The sequence below is a fragment of the Nyctereutes procyonoides genome, unplaced genomic scaffold (assembly GCF_905146905.1).
Source record: "Nyctereutes procyonoides isolate TBG_1078 unplaced genomic scaffold, NYPRO_anot_genome, whole genome shotgun sequence".
Taxonomy (NCBI): domain Eukaryota; kingdom Metazoa; phylum Chordata; class Mammalia; order Carnivora; family Canidae; genus Nyctereutes; species Nyctereutes procyonoides.
In genome coordinates this window covers 83,792,529-83,819,728 of record NW_026575140.1, presented here as the reverse complement: position 1 = coordinate 83,819,728, position 27,200 = coordinate 83,792,529, and the positions used below count along the sequence as shown (strand labels likewise).

General features: G+C 46.1%; 1 protein-coding gene across 3 annotated transcripts in view; it reads right to left on the bottom strand.

The window, feature by feature from the left end:
* Window positions 1-2,471: 2,471 nt before the first annotated feature.
* The window catches only part of FLI1 (Fli-1 proto-oncogene, ETS transcription factor), a 116,581-nt gene continuing 91,852 nt past the window's right edge, over window positions 2,472-27,200 (bottom strand). For 2 of the 3 annotated variants that reach the window (XM_055306872.1, XM_055306871.1), the window contains exons 6-9: window positions 10,822-10,884; window positions 8,893-8,952; window positions 6,992-7,039; window positions 2,473-5,739 (exon numbers count right to left, since the gene is read on the bottom strand). In XM_055306872.1, coding sequence (XP_055162847.1) covers window positions 5,210-5,739; window positions 6,992-7,039; window positions 8,893-8,952; window positions 10,822-10,884 — 701 coding nt within the window. In that variant the 3' untranslated portion in view covers window positions 2,473-5,209. Of the gene's footprint in view, window positions 5,740-6,991; window positions 7,040-8,892; window positions 8,953-10,821; window positions 10,885-27,200 lie in introns of all 3 variants that reach the window. The other variant, XM_055306874.1, reaches the window with a different exon arrangement.

The window sequence follows — 27,200 nt, the reverse complement described above, 5'->3', positions numbered from 1 at the left end:
GCTCATTTATCTACCTACGTTGCCTCCCTCCTCCTGCTAAGAAAACACAGGAAGTAACGAACTCAGTTAAAATCCAGAAGGCTGGTGGAGCAGTTGTAGGTAAGTGAGTGGTCTCCCTGGAAACTTTTTCTGTTTCCCCTTAGAGCTTTTAAGCGAAGTGTAAATTGACTGTGTGCTTAGGAATTTACCAGCTCAGACAGACTGAAACAATTAGACAGGAGGCCAAGTCAGAGTGAGAGGGAGACAGACCCCAGGCACGTGAGCCGACATTCCTTTCAAAAGCTTCCCTCCGTATCCTTTTTCAATTGGCTGAAGCCCTGGAGGTTTGACTGGCTAAACCACTTCCTCTCAGAAGTGTCCATCCCCCCTCCCAGGGGAGCCTGGGATTTGTAGTCCTGGAATCAGCTGACCTTTCATAATCCTGGAGCTGGGCTCCCTGGCTGAAGGGGTAACGGAGGCAAATCCAGTAGCTTTCTATATGATGAGGTATCCAGGGTGCTTTTTGGCTTTGCAAAAAGCACGTCCTGGAGAAGAGTTGAAGTCTCTGTTTATTTACCAGAATCCAGTCCCCTGGTCCCCCTCACTCTAGTTCTTTATTCCCCTCTTCATGTCACCCATTGATACGGAGCACCATCCCACTGCCTCCTCCTGAGGGCTTGCTGGACACAAGCGCAGCCCTGCTGCTGATGGTGGAGGAGCCTCCAGGAGGCAGATCCCCAGTGAGGTGTTGGATCGGGGCTGGACGGCGGAAGAGCCATGCCTGAGGGTTGCTCCCCAAGGTGGTACCTTTTCAATAGTTCTTCAGATGACATGCGTGTGTTGTTGATTCAATAGGTACTTGAGGTGGAGCATGTAGGTCTATAGACCACCTACAGAAAACATTGCATTTTGTTTCATTTTTCTTTGCTTTCTAAGCCCTCACTAACCACTGCCTTGGCCTGGCCGCCCCTAGGGTTGGGAGGGACAGATCTTACTTTCTGCCCCGGTGTTCTGGAACCTTCTGATCTCATCTGGTCTAAACTAATCATACACCCATCAGAGGGCCCACACTTTAGCGTGACCCACACTTTAGTCCATGACTAAATAAACATATTCAATTGTAAGCAGATATTACTAGTTAAGTTTTTTAAATGGTCATTTTTGGTGTTATTTACTGTGGTCACTGAGCACTAGAAATGCTGTAAAACAATAGATATTGAATGTATATTTTCCTTTGTGTGGAAGTCAACAATACTTTTAGTCACTAAAAAAAGAAAGAAAGAAAGAAGAAAGAAAGAAGAAAGAAAGATAAATTAAAAAAAGAAGAAAGAAAGAAAAGAAAAACAAAAGAAAAAAAAAACCCAAACCAAACGACCTTCTGTTCCAAAGAGCTGTTGACTAGCATGCTAAACCTTGGGAAAAGATAATTTCCATTAGAACAGCTCACAGGAGACACCCGGGTGGCTCAGTGGTTGAGAATCTGCCTTCGGCTCAGGGTGTGACCCCAGGGGTCCTGGGATCGAGTCCCACATTGGGTTCCCCACAGGGAGCCTGCTTCTCCGTCTGCCTGTGTCTCTGCCTCTCTCTGTGTGTCTCTCATGAATAAATAAATAAAATCTTTTAAAGAAACAAAAGAACTGCTCACGGGCTTACTATGCTCCCCTCTGCTTGGCTTGCACCTTGCATTCGACTGAATGAACTTCATGGCACAGGTACAGATGGTTGAGTGGGGAAAATACTGAGCAAGCAGCCAGGATGGCAAGGATCCTGTTTGTCCTCTGCCACCAGTCAGCTGGATGCCTGTGAGTAAGCTAGTAAACCCTAAATCTGGGCATTATAGGGGACCGAATGCCAGCCTTATTCTACACAGATGGCTTAGAAGGAGGAAATGGTGTCTTGGTCCTGTTAGTGAGACACCAAATTCCTCAAGGTGGAAGCATCTTGGGGAGCAAATTCAAGGGCAAGGTTTGGTCAAAGTTCTAAGATTTTGGTAGAGGTGATGGACCTCAGCCAGTGTTTGGATAGGGCATATGAAGAAAACCTCTTAAAAAGGTGAACTCCTAATGGTAGGAGCATCCCTTCCTTCCCAGAGCAGCAAAAAATACGTGCCTCTATTTTCCCTAACGATTACTTTGCAAATTTCAAAACTGATGGAAAACTGCTTGGCTGTTGTGGAGATTTGCAAAAGGATCCAGCCACGCTATTCTTAAACATATCGAGCCTTTATGGTTTCTTTTTCTATACTTGGGCTACTAACACCGGCTTTTACCTTCTCCTTTCTTAGAAGTCACTAGAAAACCCTTACAGATGTACACATGCATACTCATTCCTCCTCAGATTACCTTTCTTGTTGAGTATTGGCAGTGAGAGATAAGTGATACGAAGAAAATAGGAAGAAAACATTTGAATTTCAGTTTCAGTTTATTTTTGAATTTATATCGCTCTTGAAAATGTTCTATTTTGTATCTGTTTTATAATATAGATAGTAATACTGTAACAGTTGGTGTATATGATTTATAAATCCATGTTCATGTATTGAGAATATTTGCTTAACACATGGTTTAATGGTAGGGTGCAATTTAAAAAAAATTGGAGACCAACATTCCGAGACACACCTCGTTTCCACGTAGGTAGACATGTTGTCTAGAAGGTACAAAGTGTTACCCAGGAAAGATTTCCACATATACCGATACTGTGAGTCTCATCTCTCATACCATCAAGGGCTTTCCAGGCCTCACTTGTTTTCATTATAAATTAAAGGAAATGGAAACCTAGCTACCTAACAGTGAAGCAATTTGAAGCAGGTTTCTTCCTTGGAAAGAGAAAAGAACCTAACGATCTCCATGGGCCATAAGATCCTGACATGAGACCAGAGGAAGCCAGACCATCTTATTCTCTGCTGGAATATCAAGAGGATGGTCACTTGGGTTGGAGGTGTGCAGTGGATGAATCTAATGGACAAGGAGTCCATCCTGGATGGAACTGGAACTGTGTGCTTTATTCTAGTTCTTGGACACGGATTATCGGTGGCCCTGACTGTCATCCTATAAAGCCCCTTTAGGCCGGAGGAAGAATTTAAAATGACATTTAAAAAAATCCCTGCAGATGTCATCAGTAATTTACGTACCCACTTGACTGGGCCACTGGGTGCCCGGGCTAAACATTATTTCTGAGTGTGTACGTGCAAGTGTTTCCAGATGAGATTAGCACTTGAATCTGTGGACTCCTGAAGTAGATTGCTTTCCCCAACTCCCAAGGACATTGCCCAATCCATGGAGGGTCTGAATAGAACAAAAAGGCACAGGAAGGAGGAATTCTCTTCTTTGTTTCCTGCCTGCCTGCTTGAGGTGGGACATTTTTTCCTCCCCTGGGACTGGGATTTCTCCCATCGGCGTCCCTGGTTCTTGGGCCTTCAGGCTCACACTAGAACACACATCACTGGCTTTCCTGTGTCCCCAGCTGGCAGATGCCAGGTCACGGGGCTTCTCCGCCTCCGAGGTCTTGTGAACCGGGTGTTCATTGTGAATCTCCACAAATACACATCTTACCGGTTCTGTTTCTCTGGAGAGAAACTGACTAATACAGACAACAATAAAAACCACACCGATTTTGTGCTTTCTGCTGCACAGCAGTATATGCACACATGAAAAAGTCTATCTGGTGCAAGAGTTTCAATCGGAAACTTCCCCTGGGAAAACCCTTTGACCTAATGAGGGGTAAATAAGAAGACGATGTCCTCAGTTCTGAGAGAAGAAGGCACAATTTATTTAGTCAAATTATTTTACAACATAGTCTTCATTGACAGTTGTCAGCTTAACACTTAATATAGTTTTAAAAAAAGTCAATGATTACTTGCAAAATTATATATATTTTAATATCTAAAAAATATATTGCATATATAGGGCAGGAAAATCCCTCGTATCCACAAGGGATGGTTTGCTTGTTCTTTCCAAAGTTGTGATTATTGCATTATGGTTATTTACAAACATTTCCAAAGCATTAAAGATTTGAATGGATTGCCTTTACCTGCCTGTGTACGCCCATTAAATACTGCGTGGTGCTTCTCTTTCTAGTAAAGTCAGTGACTCAAACGTCCTGTTTTCTTTTTAGCAATAGTCACATTATGCTTTTTAAAAACCAGCTATAAAAACGTACAAACAGCCCAAATGTACAGATTGACAAAAGATGTACAAATTACATTTAAAAAAATAACGACTGATTTGATAGTAAAATTGTCTTTGTGACCGAGGTCAACTCGTTTATTTATTCTTTTTATTTTTTTAATTATCTATTTTTAATACTGCGAGATATAGGAAAATAACTCTGCATAATTTATACAGTAAGTTGCCTTCTGATTGGTTGACCCTGGACTGGTGGTCTGACAAACGCACAGCGCTTGCGAATCTGTTTGTGTTCAGAAATCCCTAAGACTTTTCAAAGTTCTGGGACCCGCTGTCATTACTTTAAAAAAAAATTATTTAATTCTCTGTCTTTCAGGAATGTCTGCATTTGCATTAACATTTCTTAGTTCATATCTTGACTATTTCTAGAGAGGATGGTCAGCCTAGTGCATATTGCCCACTGGGAGGGATTTTGCAATGCCCACGGCTTCTTAAATACACACACACATGTTCTTTCTTTTAAATTCCAGTTGGGTGAAAACTTCACTGGCCTTATAAACCAATGTTCCAGTTGCCATCCACTGAATATATGTCCTCCTAAAATAAGATTATAAGCTTCCTGCCTCTATTTTCACTCAGTCTCAAACCAGAGCATTAACTGGTTATAAGTCCATGATTCTTTATCATACTGAACCCTACAGGGTCCATGATGAGACCCGTGTATTGATAAGAAACTGCTTTGGTCATGAAAACATAGAGAATGTTTACAGTTTCTTCCCTAGAACCATGATACAACCATTCCAGTAATCTAAAGATTCAGCTCAGAAGATGATAGCGGATTGAGAATCCAAACTGGTGTACTGGCCCAGAAAATCATCCATCTCTTGGTTCAAGGTAGAGGAAGCAAAAGTTACCAACGTTAAAAACAAAAACAAAAACAAAAAACAAAAATAAAGGATTGTTTTTAAAGAACAAAGGTTCTATCCAACGAGAAAGAACATCCAGTTTTGTTTTCTCTTCAAGGCCACGTATGTCCTTCAGAGGCCAAAGTATCCCAGGAAGTGTGAGGAATGGGGGCTTCAGGTAGAAGGCCACCGACGGTTAAGCTTCTAGTAGTAGCTGCCTAAGTGTGAGGGCACGTGGGTGTTAGGGTGGCGGGGCACGTTGGGGTTGGGGTAGATCCCCCCCGTGGGGGAGGTCCAGTATTGTGACGCCGCTCCAAACAAGCTGGAGGAAGTGACGGGCATGGAGGTCGGGTGGGGGGGGACAAAGTTCACTTTCTGTTGGTGGGCGTGGTAGGAAGGCATGTAGGGGATGTCGGAAGGGTACTTGTACATGGACGACTCGGTGGGGTGCGGCTGCAGGGCCTGCGCGATGCCGTGGAAGTCAAATTTGTAGGCATACCTTTTGCCGTGCACTTTGGTCATAATGTTTTTATCGTAGTAGTATCGGAGGGCCCGGCTCAGCTTGTCATAATTCATGTTGGGCTTGCTCTTCCGCTCCCCCCAGCGCCGGGCCACCTCGTCGGGGTCCGTCATTTTGAACTCCCCGTTGGTCCCCTCCCAGGTGATGCAGCTGGCGTTGGCACTGTCCGAGAGAAGCTCCAGGAGGAACTGCCACAGCTGGATCTGCCCGCTTCCTGCAAACGGGAGAAAACACAGTAGCTCGGCCCGGCGAAGTCAGCACCCAGGGCCCCCAAATGCAACGATCTTCTCGCCCCCTTTGGGGAAATCCTTTCTCTCCTTTGACGTTCAGCATCTCCCTAGGCCAGCAGCCCCTCCTTTTCCTTGTGGACTCGCTTTTCTGTTTGCCACCCAGCTTGCCAGAGCCAGCAAGGTGAGACCTTAAGATGATTGGCCCCGAGGCCCCGTGAAACGCCCCGTAGATAATGAGGTGCCCAGAACCAGCTGGAGGATTCCGGGGCAAGCTGCTTGCCACCTGTGTTGGCAAGATTGTTTTTTGAATCTCTTCTAGAAAGAGCTGCATCGCTGACTAGTCTCTGCCTACTGATGAAGTCCCTCCCTCTCACCCGGGAGTCCCCTGTTGGTGTCAAAGGGAGTCGGGGCCAGGAGACCACTGTCAGAGTTACAGGGAGAAGGTGTGGCCCGGGGGCCAGGCTGAAGGGATCTGGAATGTTCCTTTGCAGAACCCTAGTGCTTGGCTCTCAGCTCTAAGTCTGACAGAGAAGATCTTGGGTGGAGAGAAAAATAAGAGGAGCAGGAGCTGGGTGGCTTCTCCTGCCCCCTCTCCCCAGGACCCCCAAACAGCAATGGCCAGGCACTAAAGAACGGGCCTGCAGACACTGGCAGCGGTAGTTCCCTGGGAAGGGAAGGCGTGGGCTTTACCACTGCAAAGGGCCAGGTAGCTCACGTGCTTGGCGGTCTTGGTTTAGAACTTGTTTGAGAGCTATTTTTAATACTGACCCTTACATGGCATTGTCAGATTTATTTTATCTGCAACTTTTCAGGGACATGCCTCTTTCATGAGGCTAGATAACTGAAATACTCTCCAGACTCTAGAATAAAACGTCCTTGGGACATCTATTCACTTGTGACTTCCATGAGGGCCATCACTGAGAACTCACTGGAATTCCTTCCCTTGCTCCCCATCTTTCCCTGCAAAAATTTCTACCTGTGCCATTTATTACAAATCCAAGCCTCCGTGCAGATATGCAGCAGTGCTAATATGTTTGCTTTCCAGAAGCAGCCTCAGCCAATGGACATGACTACCACCTAATAACAAGCTCCAACCTCTCACTTGTATGCTAGAGAAGCAGATATTAACCATTCCAAGGGAAAGAGTACATGTTACTTCTTAGTCAGGTGTCTGTGACCTCACAAAGCTATGGAACATTCTGGAAAGAAAAACCTTGCAGGCCAAAGTAAACTCACCAGGGTTGGCTAGGCGACTGCTGGTCGGGCCCAGGATCTGATATGGATCTAAGGAAGCAAAAAAGGAAATTAACTTCACTGTTATTAAAAATATAAAAAAACCAACAGTATTAGTAATAAGAATACCCCCGGGGTTTATACTTTTATTTCAATATTATGGGGAAAAAACTGATTTCAGAAAACTGTACTGCTTTTATGTGCAGACCTCAAAGATCTGGAGCAGTTACGGGTGGTCATCCTCATCATTGCAGAAACACAGGGTACTAGCAGCATCATTGTTTTTCATATTCGGTGTCTAAAATTTGTAGATAATGCTGTCATTACCTAAAATGGAAACCATTTGGAAAGAAGCTGGCTAATATTCAATCTTCATGAATAAGGTGAAAGATGTTTTATCAAAATGGGTTTAAAGAAAGGTCTAACGAACTCCTGGTCCTTAACAGCTCTGTACCCATCTCTGGTTTTAAGATGGGGTGTAAAAAAACATGAGCCCCGAAATCAGACAGCCTGGGTCCCAGCCCCAGCTGTGTTATAAACTAAAGAACTCACTGGGCAATCTCCATCCCCGACTAGTACCAAATTCTGGCACCTTCCACTTTGAAATGACAATACTAGCCAGATTTTGTATTTGGGCTATAAAATGACTGTATTTTCTATCTCTGTCTCCGTGAAACTCACGTGATTATTTAATTATAAAAAGAATCTTTGCAATATTGGTTCCACGAGATTGGTCTTCTTCTTCTCAGACGAGGAAATCCTGATAATTCATAATTCATCCAGCTTGTTAAATGTTTGATACAATTTTACTATTTTTGCACTTGGTCATTTTTAAGAAATCCACATGATTTGGGGGTTTCTGCTTACCATTGTGAATTAACTTGAAAAGTCCCCAAAGCTGCTTAGTCAACCCTTTCCCATCCATATACACACTCAGTACGACAACTGAAATATTTTTGGCAGGTAATGTCTGATGCTGTTGTCACTAGGAATTCTTTACATCCGCTGTCAAGTCCTGTTTGGCTTGGGTGTTTCACTCAGCACGGGCTTTCCTAACCTTCTCGATGACATGTAGGTCAACTCTGTTGCTTTGCCTTCAGTAGAGATGGAAAATGCTGTTTCTCTGTCACAAAGCAAGTGGCTTTGTCCAGAACTTAGTCTCAACTGTGTCACACAGAGAAGACAGAGCTGGACTTGGGAGTGGACACGGCAGCTGTGTTCAGATATGGGAAGGACCTTCCCACAGAACCAGAGGAAGGCTTTCCAGAGGGCAAACTAGAAAGCCTACAAGGAGGCAGTTTCAAGGAGGGGGACTTTGGCCCCAATAGTGGAAATGAGCCTAAGGAGGTAGCGAACTCTTTGTTGCTACAAATACTCATGTAGAGGTGAGGTAATCATAGGACAGATGTCATAGAAGGATGTTACAGACCTAGTTTCACTCCAATACCAAGAGACCAATTCCATGGTTTTAGAAGACCCCCTGCTTAATCTGCTAAGCAGACCCATCACGGGACAGGGGTAGTTTTAGAAGAAAGGTTTTGCGGAGCCTTAAAGGTTTGGACAGCAGCTCGGGAGTCTGTGGGTTAGAGCTCTAGCTCTCTCATAAACCAGCTGTGTGGTTTTTGGCAAATTACTTTCCTTCCCTGGGCCTCAGTTTCTTTATTTTACAAAATGAGGCATGGGGACATTTAACCTTTACATTCTTTTTACCCCTGATATTTAACAAACCTTCCCCTGGTTCTAGTGCCTGCCATTTTTCATTCACAGAGCTCGTAGAGGGAGCTAAATAGCGACCCTCCATGAAAGAAAAATGCCACATATTGATTCAGTCCTCCTCAGGTGACCACATGGAATCAACGGCTATATAAGGAGCAAAGAAGGAATTACCCATCCCAGACAGGTACCTGGTTGGGGCCTTTGTTCAGTATTCTTACTCATTGCTTGTGCTCCTGCCAGTGGGGGACCTGTGGTGGGGAAAGACATAAGGTGAGTGGGGCCACCATCCATGAGGGAAGAGAAATGTCTTGTTAAAAGCCCTCCACAGTGTGCTTCCTCATGCATTCGCTCATCCACCCACTCTCTACTCACTATTTATTTTATTTTATTTATTTTATTTTATGAATTATTATCTAAAGAGATGTCTGGATGGCTCAGTCAGTTGAGCATCCAACCCTTGGTTTCAGCTCAGGTCATAATCTCAGGGTCATGAGATCAAGCCCTGGGTCGGGCTCCATGTTCAGTGGGGAATCCGCTTGAAAGATTCTCTCTCTCCTCCTGCTCCTCCCTCCATTCACTTGCTCTCTCTCTCTCTCTCTCTCTCTCTCTCTCAAATAAATAAATCTTATAAATATTTGTCTAGAATCTACTAGTCCTGGCAGTATTCTTGGTGCTGGAGATTCAGCAATGAACCAGCGGTTCCAGAAAAACTTAGGTTTTCACAGGGAGACGAGAAACTGCAACAAGCATACAGCACAGCATGCCTAGTGGTATTGCTGTTGTGAACTGCATTTTTAAGTAGGAAATTTAGAGGTTCTTAATGGGATGGTGACATGTGAGTGAACGTCACCTGCTTGTTGTGTCTCCATGTTTTGTGAGGTCCTCTCGTGGAAACTGCTCACATGCAACCTTTCTGCTCCCACATAGCTTCTCCATCCTAGACCTACAGAGCTTCTTGAATGGTTTGTGGCTGAGTCTGACTATATCCTCACTACACCCCTCTCTTCCCACTGGCCCATCATATGATATTTAGCCAGTTTCATTTCCCTAAACCATTTCACTCCACCATCCAAACACCTTTGTGAGTCCTCACTGACTAAAGAAGGAAGGTCCACCTTCACAGCATTCTTCATGCCCCTTCCTTGCCTTTCCAGACTGCTTTCCCTCTGTGCATCCTAAACTCTAGGAACCTGGAATGGTCCCTGACTGTCAGACATGTCAACCTTGACATCTTTCCCTGCCCGCCCCCTCCCAGCAGAGCCTGTCTTCCCCATCTCTGCAGGCCCAAACCCTGCCTCTCCTCTGGACACAACTCAAATGATGCCAGATTCACAGGCCTTCCTTGATACCACCCAGATGAAAAGAGCTGTGTGTGTGTGTAAACCCTCTCCCCAGCTTGACAGACTGGCCTGTGTTTAATTCATCTTTATGAACCCGAGAGTGCCAAGTCCTGGGCACAGAATAAACAAACAACAAAGACATAGTACTGAAAGGGGTCCTAGAAATTGCTTGGGCATTAACTTTGTAATCCCAACCTCTTCTTGGAAGAAGTCCCTTCACCACCCATGTGCTTCCTACAGATAGCAAGCTTCACACACTCTGGTTAGGAATGTATAGTCATTCTCTTTCCCTACTCCCTTAGTGGGAAATTTTGGGTTGGACTTGAACACAAATTGATGGGTCAGACCCCTATGACCGCCTCATAAGACTATCCTCCATTCCAGCCTTCAGGGATATCCATACCAGGGCAGGGATGCTGGTATGATCAAATTTTGGTGCTCAGAGGAGGAAAGTCATGGAGGATTGTCATCGTAACATGAATGGCAAGATCCAAATCCAGTGGCCTTCCATGCATATAGAAAACCCAGTCCTGAGAAGCCTTCTAGCTTCAAAAAGGTGAAAACCACATGTAGTGCAACACAACCGAAAGGCCTGCATGAAAACCCCTCACCATCTTTCAGGGAGCAGGTATCATGGATCGTCCTACCCTGGCAGTGAATTTTGATGTCCTCTCTGCAAGCAAGACAACGTGAGCTCACTCCTGCCCTGCTTTAGCTCATGACCCCGTTCTCCACCCGTGTTTGCAGAAAAAATGTTTGAGTATGACATTTACTTACTTTTGTTGAGGCCAGAATTCACGTTATTGCCCCATCCTCTCCGGACTGAGTCATAAGAAGGGTCTATTGAAAAACAACAAGCAGAGGTACATTAGCATCTCCAGCTTTCCAGAAGGGTGCCAGGAGGATTCTCTTTCCGCGATCAGGAGAAATTCGATTTAATCAGCCATGTCTTCTTAAGCATGACTGAATTCCAGAAGTGTCCTCTCCGATCAGGGTCGGGGTGGGATGAACATTAACAGTGATTGCAACCTGCCTGGGGTAATGGGAAGCAACCAGAATTTGAAATCAGAGGATTGTTTCAAGCTCTGCCTCTGCCACTATTTGTTCTGGGACTTTGGATGAATCATAACACTTCCCCAAGCTTCAATATTCTCTAATATGGACACGGAACTTGACCTGCAATGTCTCGAACTGAGGATTATGTGTCCTCTGCCCCCGCCAGCTCCTAAATTCACATGTGTTGCTGTTTCATCCCTGGTGTGGTGTGATGGTACAAGGAGGTGTGGGCTTTGGGAGGTAATTAGGTGGTGAGAGTCGAGCTTTCATCAATGGGATCTCATCAATGCCCTTCTAAGAGGAGGCCCTACAGTTAACTTGTCCTCTTTCTGTCACATGCATGTACAGTAAGAAGTCAGCAGTCTCTGACCCAGAAGAGAGCTCTCACCAGAACCCCACCATGCTGGCACCGGGATCTCAGCTAGCCTGGAGATGTATGGTAAAGAGCTATTGTTTCTAAGCCATTCCGTCTATGGTACCTTGTTATTGTAGTAGCCTAAGACAGGCTGTAATCAAAGGAGACAATGTATGTGAGGCATCTTCTAAAGTTTTCTACAAATATAAACTAATACAAGATTAGAAAGACAAAAAATTGTCTATAGTTGGGTAGCAAAGGCCTTTCAGCAGCTCTGATGAGATGGGCAATGTCCAGGTTAAAGACTACATGGGAAGAATGTCTCAAAGACCAGGCTCGTGATGTTCCTGGCGGCCAACCCTGGCCCCTTGCTTCAGTGCACTGATATCTCAGAAGCAGGAGCACATTCCAGACTCTCCATACTCTTCCAACCCAAGTGGAAGGCTTGGGCCTGACGACCACAGAGAAAGGAGGAAGGCCAGAGGTGTGGCTGGAAGCAGGGGGATTAGAAAGAAGGGTGTAGAGACGAGGCTTCCTGCCTGGGAAGGCCTCAAGGCTCACTCTCTAGTTGCCCTGCAGAACCTTCCACTGAACCTGTGCCTTTGTGATCCCAGCCTCTTTCCCGAGAGAGTCCACATGCCTCCATAACCACGTCCGTCCAGAAACTGCACAACTAACTGGCTGGAAAGCTTCCTCTTCTCCTTTCTCGGGGTGTGAGTCCCGTTGAGACACTGAGCAGGAACAGCAGAAGAGTTTAAGGATTCAGAATTATGACTTTCAAAGTCTTTCCACGAACAACAAAGAAACCATAAAAACCATCCGAACAAATGGGGCACAAACCTCATCAAACAACAGCCTGACGGGGTGGAATGCAAACCAGCCCCCTCCACCCCTTCTGAGCCTCCCCAGCAAATCAGAGTAAGAGCGGAGAGGATGGACTGGCTCAGCCCATGGCCTGTTCTCATCGGTTCTGGCTCAGAAGAACCAAAAGACAGGGATAGTTTTCTTGTGGAAAAATCCACGTGCGGATGCACATTCCTCTGGCTCTGGAAAAGCCAGTGCAGCTTTAAAATTACCGTCTGTAGCAACTGGCATGAAAAGCAAAACAGAAAGTGAGCGGAATGGGGATGGGAGGGGGAAGGGGAGAGTCAGGGGCAGAAGAGAGACAAAGCTCCGTGCCTTTAAGTGGTCGTTTTTATTTTTATTTGGTGTTATTTTTTCTTTCACAATTCTCCTGCACATAGATCCTTCCTCTTGGTTAAAAGCAAAACAAACACAAACAGAAATCCCAATTTTTTCATGGGGCCTGCGGTTGAGGTGAGGGCTCTTGCAAGCATTTGCTGGGATGCCTTGTGGGGGTCTGCAGAGGGTGTGCAATGCTGGTGTAAGCAAAACCAATGGCGAGATTCCTCAAGATTTCTCTTTGGGGGCAGGGGAAGGGAGCAGCTGCTGGTTAGGCCTCCACTAACTTAGAGTCGGCCCTTGAACAACTCTGCTTAATTGTACGGGTCCACTTACATGGAGATTGTATACGGTACTATATGCGTATTTTCACTTCCTTGTGATTTCCCTAATAACTTTGTCTTTTCTCTAGTTTACTTTATTGGAAGAACACAGCATATGATACATAAATCATACAAAATATGTGTTAGACGACTTTATGTTATTGGCAAGGCCTCTAGTCAATAGTAGTCCACAGTAGGCTATTAGTAGGTGAGTTTTGAACAGCCAAAAAGTTAAGACATTAATTTTCAACAGGGAAGAGTGTGAGTACCCCTAACCTCCATGTGGTTCAAGGGTTAACTGTAATTGGGAGTGACTCTAGTGTCGTATCTCATGCTTGGCCATATAGACTGGATGAGGATTAATATGGAAAAAGCTCCCCATCCTTGCATTTAAATATGAGAAGATGAGCAAGACAGTGGGGGAAATATGGGCCATGTGCCAAAGGAGTGGTGGTGATATCAAGGGGTCACTGGATGTTAAAGAGAGAGAGATGAGTGTAATTTGGGCCCATGACTGAGGTAGAGGGAAGGGAGAGGAGAGAGGGCTGGAAGTGAGGGCTGAGGTCATGTTCAAGGCCATGGAGCTGGCAGCTAGGCAAGCGCAGTGATCTTGGGTGCAGACAGTGGAAACCGAGAGAGATCATGGGCATGCAGCATTACCATCACCAAGCGTGTGGTGCAGAACGGAGCTCGTGGGGATAATGTAGGATGGATGATGCATCTGGAGAAAGAGGCGATTCTTACAGGGACAGAACAGAAAGTGGGATAAAAAGTGACCAGTTCATGCAAAAAAACAAACACACACACACACACACACCCACACATCATTAGTTCCAGGAACTGTTATGTGTCATCTGCAGTTCTGACTCGGTGTGTGATTTGCACTGATAGATAAAATCTCTGGCTCAAAGTTTACTTATTGTTTTTTCAGTCAATCATTATTCTACCGAAGCCTTCCATCCTATCTGAAAGCTACATTACATCCATTCTCAGGACCTAATTATGGCCATGCCCAGGGTTACCATCGACTTATCAACTTTTCCTTCTGTTCTTTTATGGCAGCTCCAGGATCAGACCGTGCTCATAAAGGCTATAGAATGTGTGGATGTATTCCCTCTAGCCGACAGGGTGGGCGATGGCTGGATTCTTCTCGAACTCTAGGTACCCAATCCTGGTTTGAAGCCAATGTCTTATCAGAGAAGTGTTTGGTAGCCCCATCTTTCCTCCCATGCCTGAAGGCCCAGGGAGGGCCTCTGGGGGATGTGATTCTCCCACTGGCCTACCTCGGGGGAAAGCCTGGCTGAGAAGACTTTCAAAGTCCTAACCAACCCCAAGTCCTCTAGTAGGTAAAAAACGAAGTGACAGAAACAGCGAGGCCACCAGCAATCAGCCTGAACTCTGTCCTCACTGTGCCTATAACAAAGCAATGAAGAGCAATGGGCCGTGCCATCCATAAGCTGGTGTCTTTAGCCAGCGGTCCCCAGGCAGTGTGTGAAATCGGAGCCACACAGACCACAAGGCCCCTGCCGGTTGCTTTTTCATTCCCATCTACCTGCACAGAAAATCCTGCCACTGGTACTTGGGTTCACAAAGGACATCCTGGGTCCGTTTACTGAGGAGGTTAACCAGTGTTCTCCGTGGGCCCTGGGGTTCACGGGGACAGCTGCTACACGCAACATTTCAATGAAGACCAGCGTTTCGGAAGTAAGTCCTGTTACAAAGACAAAGCATGATGCTGGAGAAGACCAAGGCCAAGAACCAAGGTCTGGCGCTTGGCCTTAGAGACCTGAAGAACCAGGGTAGCCCTGTGGATTAAATGAGAGAGCCAAACAAATGCCTGGCACAGTGAGAGCATGGAGTCAGCCTTGGTACGTGTTGGCCAGTAATACTATTATTGGCGTCATTATTAGACACCTAAATAAAACGATTAGCCCCAGAGACACGTTCGCCGGCCCTACCAAATACACGTTCACTTCCCCTCCCCTCCCCTCACCCGCTTCATCTGCTTTACTAATTTGTCTATTTATCACCTAATTTAACTTAAATGTGCTGCTTATGGTCTGCATCTCCTACCTGAATGCCAGGGTCACAAGGGCAGCAATCTTTCTTTTGTTCCCCGATATAACCAAGCACCTAGAACAGTGCCCCGCACAGAACAGGTGCACAATAATTATTTGTTGAATGAATGACTAGACAGGGCCATTCTTTTGTTCTTGCTAAGTATACACACTTCCTCTTACTGTTCACTATTTCACTAGTTGAAGAGAATTCCAGGCCCCTATCCTGACTTCTCCCCACTGAGGTCTCTTAGGTGATTTAAGTCTGGGTGATGAGGTGTGTAGGCCGTATTAGCCCTGGGTGCCCTTGGGACACAGTGGACAACAACGCACATGTTACATCGGCTAAAACCCTGTCCCCACAGGGAAGGCAAGGAGTGGACACCACGAATCTATGTGCCTCATTTCATTTTATATACTCTTAATAACGTTGTTCAAATGACGGTTTGTTTTCTCCTACTTAAAAGTCGCGCCAGTGAAAACTCAGCAGTGTGGCAGCTCCAGTTCCAGACACACAAACAGAAATATGTCTATAACCAACATGGAAAAGCCTGGACCAGGGAGTTAACCCAGCGGCTCCCATTTCTACGCCAACACCAGCCCTCCCTGGGCCTGATGCCCGGCTGTGTCAGAGCCCCTGATCCCCGCTGCTGCTCAGCGCAGCAAGAGCTTCCTGGTGGCATGTGATGGGTCCATGCAGCAGCAGCCTGAGTGTACCCCAAGCTCCACCCCCAACCTGCCCCCAAATACGGCGCGTGCTATCTGCTTTCTGAGAACTGTCTTCTGAAAAGATAAGCTTAAGGTAGCAGCAGAGAGCACAATGTTCAAAAAAAAGTGGCTGCGAGGGACCAGCAGACTGGTGGACGATCTATGTGGTGGCAGATGGCCTTATCAGCGGAAAACTCGCTCAGACTCTCGGGAACTGTCTTTTGATTTTGGTAAAGGCTGACACTCCCTGGCTTTGTAGACTACTAAGATGACAAATCTCCCTGCGATTCCTTTTCAGAGAAGTCACCAAAAGGACTCCGGCTGGAGTTCGTGGTTTCGGGCAGCCCCGAGATCAATTTTTGCCAAAGCAAAGAGAGACCGGAGGCTTGTTCTGGAGAATCTGGGCACTGCTGGGCATTGTAGATAATTCAGCCTCATGTATATAATGGCCTGAACAGTATCTCCATTATGTGATACTCAGTGTGGCTGAATCTGACACTAAATGGCCTCTCAGATTCAGGAGAGCCTCCCGGAGCAGAGAAATATGAGCATGGAGATTTTTTTTTTTTTTTTCTGAAAAGTCCCTGTTGGAAAAGGGAAAGCTTTTTCTGGACATGACCTTCTCAAAGACATCCCAGTGTTAACTCAGTTTCTATGTGAAGCTTTTAAACGGGTTCTAGAAATCTGGCCAACTGACTCAGGAAAGAAAGTTTCTTTCTGCCCTGATGCCCACGGTTGGCCGTCTGAAGGCCTAATGTCCCAGGGAACACGCAGCTCTCCACTTCGTCATGACCTCACCTGGAGGCCAAAGATGCAGTGACACCAGCACACAAGGGCCTCTCTCTCTTGATCCCTTACAACACAAGGCCGCGCTCTCAATTACTTGATGGAAAAAGACGAATTTTCCCTGAAACTTCTCATCGCATTTCTGGTTGCTGCTGACAGAGTTGGCAGCACCGGACCCTGTTTATCCTTGGAAAGCCAACTTCTGAATGTAGACCTTTCAGCTGAAGAATGGACAAGGCTGCTCACCCTCAGAGCAGAGGCTTTTCTCAGCCAGATCCAGACTTCCTGTCTTGAGACAGTGAGGATGCCGAAGGAGACCCAGAGCCCCCAACTTCCCAAGAAAAGGCCCAGCCCGCCCAATATATGTAGGAAGATACATCCCCTAGACGCACGTAGGGGAGCGACCTTGTCTCTTGTAGAAGGTCGGGCCAGATGATCCTCCAGGGATCCCTCTGAGGTCCTGGGTTTGTGACAGGCCCCGTCTCTGAGGAGCTGGCCCTACTGGCCAACAACCCAACCCAGACTGCATTCCTCTGTGTTCCTCTTCATGTTGCTTTGACGTTGGACTCAACCTGTGAAAGGCTGCTCTGCTTCCTAAACCTTCTAGACCCCCAACTCAGGACCAGCTTCTTGGTCTGCCACTGTCTCCACTATGATGCCTGCCAGCAACCATGCCAAGATGCCTGACCTTCCAGCCTGGCCTCTCACTTCAAAAACTGTGCACAGGCAACTAGGCCCTGAGTGGTGACGCTGTATGCCGGCACAGGATGCCCCCGTGAAGGCATCCGTCCTCTGTGGGAGGCCCTGGGGTTCCTCCAGCAGCCACGGCATGGCACCGAGAGTCAGTTCACCCTGGGTTCAGATCCCAGCTCTATCATTGGCTCTGCTGAGCCATCTTGGTCAAAAGGCTCCTCTGATTTTTGGAATCTCAGGTACTGCTTCTCTAAAAGAGCTGAACAACAAATGCATCAGAAGATGGTCTTGAGGATTCAGTGAACATCGGATGAACGGCAACTTCAAAAGATACACTGTAGACCTGGAGTTTATTCTAACTTCCTTGCACCTCTAAAATGGTTCTCTTGGTGAGTTGGGGTTAAAAAGTTCATCTTCCTTGAAAAGGAAGAGAAGCCATAGAGAGAAATGGTTCACGGCCCTAGAGGATGGTGCGGGGCTGCCTGCTGGTAGAGTAGGCTTAGGCAGTACAAGCCCAGTGTCCACCCTCCTGCCGGCTGCCCCGGGTCCCTGCCCAGCCCGTCCTGGTGCCCAGAGCTGTGTCGCCTCACCTCATTTCAACCCGTTCTATAGGGGCAGCCCAGCCTTCACCTCAGTGGCATCTTATGTTCCAAAGAGCAACAGAGGATCTTGGCTTCCACTGAGACCTCAGGAGGAGGGAAGTATCTAGGGAAGGCTTTCCTCAAACTTGGAACTCACAGGAAAAAAACATCCTGGATCAGATTTCCTTTGCTCAAGGATCTCGTCCTGGAATCCAAACAGCTCCTCAGTCTCACAACCAGTCCCGCTGCGTGGAGTATAATGGAGGTACTGTTTAAGATATTATATGTGCGAAGGGGGAAAAAAAGGACCTAGAAGAAAAATGCTTGGAAAAAAAAATGGATGGCTTTTAAATATGGAAAGTTTGGAAAAGCAAGTGGCACATTCACCAGGCACAACCCGGCCAGAGTCACGCGAGGCTCCCGCAGAGCCTGGTCCCTTCCTTCACCCGGTGTCTCCCATGGGCTCTGGTTCTGAGAGACACAGAAGTCCAAATGACCTATTTATTTTGATAAGGCCTCAAAGTGGGATTTTTGGGCCTGCCTTATGTGGAAAAGCAATTCACCCCAACTAGATTAATTGAGTGTTTGCCCAAATTCCCCTCCACATTGGGCCATGTAGACACAACTAAAGTGCAGGCTTTTTGGTCAAATCCGCCTCAGGTTTAAAAGGATTCCAAGTAGGAAAAAGAAACCCTAACAGTTCCCTTAGGTAACAGGGCTTGAGGAGAAATGAGAGGCAGTCTGTGTTTGACTCCCTTCGCTCTGCTGAAGACCCTGATGGGAACGGCCAGCGCTGACGTTTTCACAGTGAAGCTGTCCTCACTCGCTCTGGCCATCAGGGATACAAGCCTGTGTCTGCTCCGCAAATCAGCTTTTGCATCCTTTTCTTTTCAAGCTCTGCGGGTCAAGGCTCCTTGGTGAGAGTCAGATGGTTATTGCTCTACCCTCTTCGTTTTCTTGTGTAATTCTTTGTGCACATATCTCCCTTTGCTTGGTGATGATCTTTTGGGAGACAGGGACTGTCTTAAATCATCTTTGTTTCCCTCGCCCACCCGAGATTCTTCCCTTCTCCACTACTAGCTTATTGGACTGAATCAGTATCTCCTATTCCACATTAATTCATTCAACCAATTTTTATCGAATGTCTACTATCACACCAGACACTGCTCTATGTGCTGAGAACACAACAATGGCTAGACACACGTGCCCGCTCTGTGGGACTTACATTCAAAACAAACAGTAAACTACATTGTATGTGAGAAGCTGGTGAGAGCTAGGAAAAAAGAGAAAAAATACTGAAAGCACAGCAGGCAGTCCTAGGACGGGGAGGGCCTCACTGAAAATACACGATTGGAGCAAAGACTTGACCTGTCTACTGTTGCGACAAGAGAGCTCTCCCTTGTGCCATACTTTTCTCATGAAGAGTGACCAGCTTGCCTTACATTGATCGGAAAGCCTGATGCCCTTTCATTAGCTCTTGATTTAATGAGAATTGCTTTATGTTGGAAGACAACAAAATCAGTGAAAAAATTTGACAGCATCTTTTCTGTGTTTGTTGTTTGGGTGAGGACAGTAAAAGGAGTAATGAATCTAGTCTAGTAAGAGATTTCACCAGTTTCTGCAAATTTATTTATTTATTATTATTTTTTAAAGATTTATTTATTTATGATAGACATAGAGAGAGAGAGAGAGAGAGAGAGAGAGAGAGAGGCAGAGACACAGGAGGAGGGAGAAGCAGGCTCCATGCAGGAGCCTGATGTGGGACTCGATCCCAAGTCTCCAGGATCACGCCCTGGGCTGCAGGCAGCACTAAACCGCTGCACCACTGGGGCTGCCCAGTTTCTGCAAATTTAGAATCAGGGCAATTGGCAACTCTGAGGTCTTCCCCTCCCACTGACTTAGGATTGTCATTCAGGTCAAGAAACTTAAAAATCCCAACACAGCCTATGATTTGTCTTCTGACCTGCATTTGAAATAGTTTGCAGGAAAGGGCGATTCTCTACGGGGTCAGCGTAGGAAAAGTGGACAGGTCAGTTTATTGTGAAGGAATACTCCATCTCTGTGGCCTTGTAGGTAAGCGTGGAATACTTTCATCCGTGAGTCCTCCATCCACACAACAAAAACACAGTAGTTAAAGAAAAAGAACCACCAATTCTTGGTAGGTGGAATGTGATCTCACTTATATAACAGAATCAGAGGCTTCTTTTCAGACTGGAAGAGACCTCAGACATTATCTAAACCAGACATGCAAATTAGCACAGGCCTGGAGGCCCAAAGCCTGAGAGAAAGCATATGTGGCCATATAAGAATTTTAATAGAAATTGAAAGTATGACTCATAGCATAAAAACTGCCATTCTCTAAACTCCTCTAGGATATTGGGCAGGACCTGATAATTATTTTACAGGCAGGCCAAAGACTTTTTAAGCTCAAAGATTTTTCAAAATTATACCAAGAATGATTTTCCTCTCTTTGGAAGAGTGGTACCTAAATCTTAGTGAGCATAAGGCTGTTTGTGGTGTTAGCAAGGGTGCCTAAAGATTTTCACTAGAAGGAATTCTGTAATTTCTCTTTAATCTACTCCAAGCAGGGAAACAGCTCATTGCAATGGGAAGAACTCTGGATTGGGGTTCAGAACTCCTTGCTTCCCATCTCTGCTGGTTACCAGCTGCGTGAATTAAGGCAAGTGACTTAATCCCTCTGAATCTCAGTTAACCCATCTGTAAAAGGTAGGTACTTGAGTGGGGCAGGTGGGGGTGGGGGGATTCTTCTAAATTCAAGAGTTTGGAAAACCAAATGGTTCCTTTAATCCCCCCCCCCCCCAGGTTCTACTGAGGAGAAATGAGATCATGTGTGTGTGAGAATGCTTTATAGTTTAATTCATCAGAGATAGGAAGTTATTCTTTCTTGTGTCAACCAAAGCTAATTTCTTTTGGTTCTTTCTTTAGTGAAGCAGAAGGATTGAGTAAATATTTAATTATTTAAATTGTCAAAGACTAGATTTCTCTTCCCTGGTGAATCTATCAACTGTTAATGTTTATTTACTGGATATCTATAGGGCTGGAAAAAAGGTTGCAGGACCAAACTCGCAATTAAAGACTACGAGGAAATCTTGTAATTAAGTAACTAGGTTCATAGATAGCTTGTGAGTGTGGTAGTGAGATTGTAGTCTCTAGGAGTAAGGGAAAAATATCTTGAAGAAAGTGGGACTTCATTTGGGCTTTGAAAGGTGTATTGAATTTTGTTAGACATTTTCCTTTCAGAGTATACTTGACACGAGAATTTGAACTTTATCAAAGAGGCATGTTTAAACTTTTTCTTGATCCTCCCAGGTGGGAGCTTAAAGATCCCTGAGATGAGAGAGGAAAAGCCCACACAGGTCCTGGTTAGTGTTTCTAGCTGTAGTATCTCTTCCTCAAAGAACTAATCTCGAAAAGGATAATTCATGAGAAATAAGTTCTTCATTTTCTTTGATAGGGGCTTCTTTAAAGAGAGTAAGTTATTAACATTTATTTATAAAAAACAACTTGGGAAAGGTTTTTATATTAAAATAACAGATGACACTATTGATGGCTTGGGTTCTCACTAGAAGATGCCCCAAACCTCTACACCTCTGTCTGGCAGGAAAGAAGCTTCTCTCTCTCTCTCTCTCTCTCTCTCTCTCTCTCTCTCTCTCTTTCTACAGATAGAGAGATAGATAGATTGATAAGGGAGATAGGTAGGTAGATAGAGGGATAGATAGATGATAGAATTTGGTTTATGGCATGAGACAAAGCAAGCTTCCTTCAAATACTTTCCAATGACTACCACCCCCAAACAACCTCCCTGAATAATTACTATATCAGTAAATTTTGCAAAACAAATGCATTTGGAATATTGTATGTTGAGGCAGCCACCAGCAGGTCCTCTGGAGCCCTTGACCTAGTATTTTCTTTCTCAAGTGCTTTGGGACCTCACTACTCAAAACAGCCAACAGGGGGCACTTCTAGCTTCTATTACAAACCAAGACCACATGGTAATAGACATGGAGTTACATCAACCTAGGCCAATTTCACTTTGAGTCTTAGCTCTGCTATCTGGAATGGGATGAAATGTCTGAGTCAAAGTGAAACTTGGTAGAGATGAGAGGCCTAAAATAGTAATAATCAAGAGTCTGGAGATGAATTGGAAATTCAAAACTCAAATGGCCCACTTAGTAAGTGTGAAGTGCTACTGAGAAACTGGCATTAACAGTGGTAGGAGCCACACCCCCCGCCCCAGCACTGTCATGGGAGGCCCCTCCCTGGTGGGGGTGGGGTGGAGGTGTCTGGCTGAGCGATTGGAAGGGTGCTCTTGAGGTCAAGTGGCCTCCAAATACCTTTCCACAGCCTTGCCCTGTCTCTTCCCACTCCCCCCACCCCCATGTTTACTTAAAGCCATTTTCTCTTATTAAAATGCAGCATTTTAATGGGCTCATCCATTTCTTGTCATCATCATTAATGTTGCAGGGCAAGTTGGTACCTCTCTGGTCTTGGTTGCTCCAGGAGCATTTATGAACAGCTTCAAGACATAAAGACAAGACATGCCCGGGGAGGGCAGGAAGGCCAAAGTTGTGGGAACTCATAAGCAGCCAGGACATGACCGGGGCCTGACTGCCTTCTGGGCACAGGGACAGGGAAAGGCCCAAACTGTGGTTGCAGAAAGGATGCCTATGCAGAGCAAGCGAGGCACATTTCTTCTCCCTGCAGTCTTCAAACAAAGCTCTGCCTTGGTGGAGGTGGCGTCAGGGGACAAGATTCCAGAAGTCACTTATTCAGAGAACTTAAATCTGGGCTCTGACTTGCTCCTGGGCTCCTTCATCCAGCACAGGCGCACAAGAATCCAGGAGGGTGTGTGTGGGGTGGGGTGGCTGGAGCTTCCTGGCATGTGTCTTTCAAATGCCCCCAGGCCATCCTGGGATCTTCTTCCTCTTGGAGCACCATGTGTCATTGAAGATAAAGGTAAGGGATTGCTTGCCTTTGCAATTTGGGGGACATTTCACAACTAGGTTTACTAGCCTCATGTCTATCCACCCTTGATGTAAAAATTAAGTTTATTACAGTCCTCATTGACGGACTCTTACTCAATCTATCATAGAACACAAAAGAATGTGTAATGTTATGTAAATTATAGAGCACGATAATGAAAAGCACGTCTGTGAAACCACCTCACATGTTTCTCGAAATGCAAACACTGAGCACACTGAGTCAGGTTTCTGATTTTTTGGTCCTTAGCAGGAATTGATTAATCTCATCACATCTTCTTAGCAGCTAGATGACAGCAGCTGCCTGGAAGACACGGGTCTTTCCAAGGGGTGGCTTGGAAGGAAGACTGTGGAGCCTTGTCACCACCTGGTGGAAACTGCTGTGCCTCATACCAGCTTTGGGATTTGGGGTTAACCTATCTGTGCCCCAGTTTTCTCATGTGGGACATGAGAAATAATAATAGTGCCAACTAAATAAGGTTGCTGTGAAGTGAAGCGAACTGCAAGTTCTTGGCATGCGAAAGCCCTCCGAGAGTGCTAGCTGTTATGGTCAGCGGGGAAGGCAGTGAGAAAAGAAAGGAAGGTTCAAGTGAGCAGCAGGTGATACTACCTTTCCTTGGCTTGGTGGGTTGGTGACTTGGTGCTCCTCTGCCTTTTCTTTGCAGGGGAACACATGACCAGAGGACTCAGATCTGCAGGGCCCCCAAGGGGAGTTTAAGCTGATCAAAAATGCTCCAAAAGGGTGAAGTGGAGCTATCGTCTTGTGACCGGAGTCTGTTCCCCAGAAGCTCTTCCTTCTTGGAGGAACCACCTTGGGGTCAAGTGAAGAGGAAATGGGACACATGGTAGGAAGAAAAGGCAAGGTCCACAGCCCCCCTGCGGCAGATGAAGCCAAAATATCGCTCTCATCTTGGGCTTGGGAAACACTACGAAGGGTTAGCTGTACGCTAAGCTCTTGGGGAATGCTTCGAGGCACTTAGCCTATAATTTTCATCCATCTACCCAGTGGCCTCGTCTAAGACACAGTGGCCACCTCCAAGATGCTTGAGGTCTTGCAAGGCAAAGACTATTATGATAGAATCTGTTGGATGCTAAATTGGGAAGACAGTGGGTCCAAGCAAAGCTCGGTGGGAATGGGAGGATGACCATATGGAGGAGATGGCATCTGAGCCGGGCGGTAAGGGGTGAGGCACGTTTCTTCTCCATTAAATATTCAAATACAGCACTGGTTCTCCACGGTGGGCGTGGTGTCGGGGGGAGATTTCAGAATGTGGCTTCCGAGGACATAGGTTGGGCTGGGGGTGAGACAGGGGAGAAAGGGTATGTGCCACTGGACAAGGCTGTCACATCCCTACACCCCGAAGGGACCTAGATTGTTCTGGAACTGACTTGTGCCTGTGGACCCTGCCTGGTGAAGCTGGGCAGCTTTCAACTACACACACTCGGAGAGGCTGGCTTTGGCCCCACAATCCCACTGAGCTGTGGCAGCAAAGTCAACTGATCTGAGTATCTAGAGGAGACAAGACTGAGAAGAGCCCGCCTGGAACTCTCGACCGTCACTCTAGTTGTGCGTGTCTGCCCCGTACAACCTGGGGGGCTCCTGGTTGACACGCAAGCACCTCCGAATTCTCTCCTGCAGTGTGACGATGGCGGTCTAGGTCTTTAAAATAACCCATCCATCGATCAAACACAGACACCAAGGAGAATGATCCTGGGAAGATACCTTTGCTTGAATACATTTTTTTTAAATCCTCAAAGGAATAAAACGTATACAATTTGGATTATTCCTGTGACAGATGAGCTCCTTCAAATAAGGGAATTCAGTCCCTAATTGGAACTAAAGGAAGAAAAGATATGTCCCAATGACATTTCTCTGTACCTTCCTCCAACCAGGCAATGGACCAATACGGAAAGTCGTTTGCCTCATTATTCTGGAACAAATTTACACTTGTCTTAGGAAACAGGCTAAGTGTTTCCAATAATTTAGAGAAAGCACGTCCTAGTCGCTGTGTGTAACCCACACATGTGCGATAACAGTGCACACAGCACACCCACGGAAAAAAATAACAGTGCTTTTACTTAAGAGAAAGGAAGGATAATGGTTACTTAGAAAGTGTCCCAGACAAGCTGTCAAATTGAATTCAGAGAGCTGGAGTCTGACTCCGGGACAGGGCTGGCTGGCTAAATTCCCTTGGGATTGGGGTTTCCTGCCTGCTACAGTTTGGAGACAACCATTCTTTGTTTCCAGCTCACTCGCTCGCTCTCTCTTTCAATCTCTCTCTGGTGAACACACACACACACACACACACACACACACACACACACGTACGTACGCACACAAAAACATGTAGCTCTCCAAAGAGGGTCAGATCGAAAGCAGACAAAACATTAACTCTGGAATTTCAAAGAAAAACAGTTTTAAAAAAATAAAATGGAGAGAGCAAGCTACTGTCTATTCTAGAATCATAAATCTTGCCTTTGGACCACAGAAACAGCACACGCTCTCGCTCTCTCTCTCACACACACACTCAGCAATCACCCCTGCTTTGCTAAAAATGGATTAGGGGTATTTCATCATAAAGGAAAAACATATAATGACAAAGTTCTTAACAGGCCCTCCTGTGAGGCCTTAATACCCTCAAATTTTAAGTGCATGTTGGTTGACACAGACAGAGCCTGTGGAACCATATAACCTGCGACATAAGAGATGTTATTTACTCCCTAAAAATAACAGGAGATTACCTCAGAGTATTACAGGCCTTTTCCTACGGGGACACGTGTTCCAGACCAACCCCCATGTGCCACCCTATCCAGGGCATGCCCGTGCCCGGCACCATGCTCACCCTCCCCTCCCGCAGAGACACTGCACCCAGGAGGCCGCCCGAAGCCCACCGTCCCCCAAGTGCTGTACTCGAAGACACGTCACCCTCATTCGCTACGCGATACACGCCGTGCGTAGCTTTGGGAATAAATATTCTGGACTCCTCTCTGTTTCTTTTTTTCCCCATCAAAACAAAACTTCTCAAGGCAGCTTTTCAAGTTAGGGGAAAATTCAGAGATATAGAAAAGCAGAGAGAAAAGTCTATGGAACCCCGGAGGAGATCCTTTATCCTGCTTTAACCAGCACGGCCTCACGGCCAATCTTATTTCAGCTCAACGCCCACCTACTCCCCTCCTCAGCTCCCATTATTTTGAAGCAAATCTCTCCTTGTGGAGCTTCCCTGTCTTCTACAGGGAGACACCCAACTGAATGTGGTCTTCCAGCTTCACGTAAGCCACCTGGAGTCCACTCAGGGCTCCCCTCCTCACGGCCCTGTCATACATGGAGGCCTTGGTGCTTCCCCAGGGCATGCTCACCCCTAGAGAGGCTCCCTGGGGCCCCTCTCCCTAAATGCAACCTGAACACATATGCCCCCCCCCACTCACTGCGGGCCCCTCCATATCCATATCTGACAGGCCCAGCCACACTGACTGGTGTCTTTGGGGTCTATCACCTTCCCCTCGTCTCCATATCCACCCCCGGGGACTACCAGGCTGCAGATTTCCAGAGGCCTCCCATCTTCCACTCTGACCTCCAAAATGCAACCATAAAGGACACCCCAGAGAGGATGTGAATGCAGGGGGAATGGCAACATTTGGTGATATATCCCCCAGACTCCAACACACAGTATTTAACTACTTACTGGCCTAGTCCGTAGTATTTCTGATTGTAAGCCCCTCGATGGTGGGTGCTGGGGGCACACCATATTTCTGGGGCTCAACCTAGTGTCCCAAACATGGTAGGTTCTCAATAAATGAAGATGTGATTGAAGAGGGCAGAGGATGGCATGAATCACAGACTTTTGGTTCATCCCTGACTAAGGTACTGAGTGACTTCAAGCTCTGTCCCTTGCCCTTCACTCCCTGTGTGGTCTTGGCTGGACCCACATCTTCTCTGGCCTCACATCTCTTCTGTCACATGAAAGCTTTGGGGGTGGGGGAGGATGCTCAATTTCAGTGTTTAATGATGTTTCTCTTCTCCGTTACTCTCAGAGAATTTCTTGGATATAAGCATGCATTTTTCCTAATTGGTTATATGCAATTTCATCTTACTCCTTAAGAGTTCCACGTGTATCTCCTTAATAAGATTTTAAGCCACGAGGATGTCTCATCTGGGGTATTGCCGAGCCATATGACATGGTAAGGTAACCTTCACAACCTTTGGCGTGGCTGTCAGCAAATGGTAAACCCTCAAAAATATTCTAATTATTTTGCAATAATAATACTATTATTCTAATTCATGCAGCTAACACATGGAGCATTTATTGCCGTGTCAGACACCACACAAAGTGATTTATGAGTAGTATTATCAGCCCTGAAGGGGTATTAAAATTGCCCGCATTTTATACCGGAGGAAACTAATGCAGCAAAAGTAA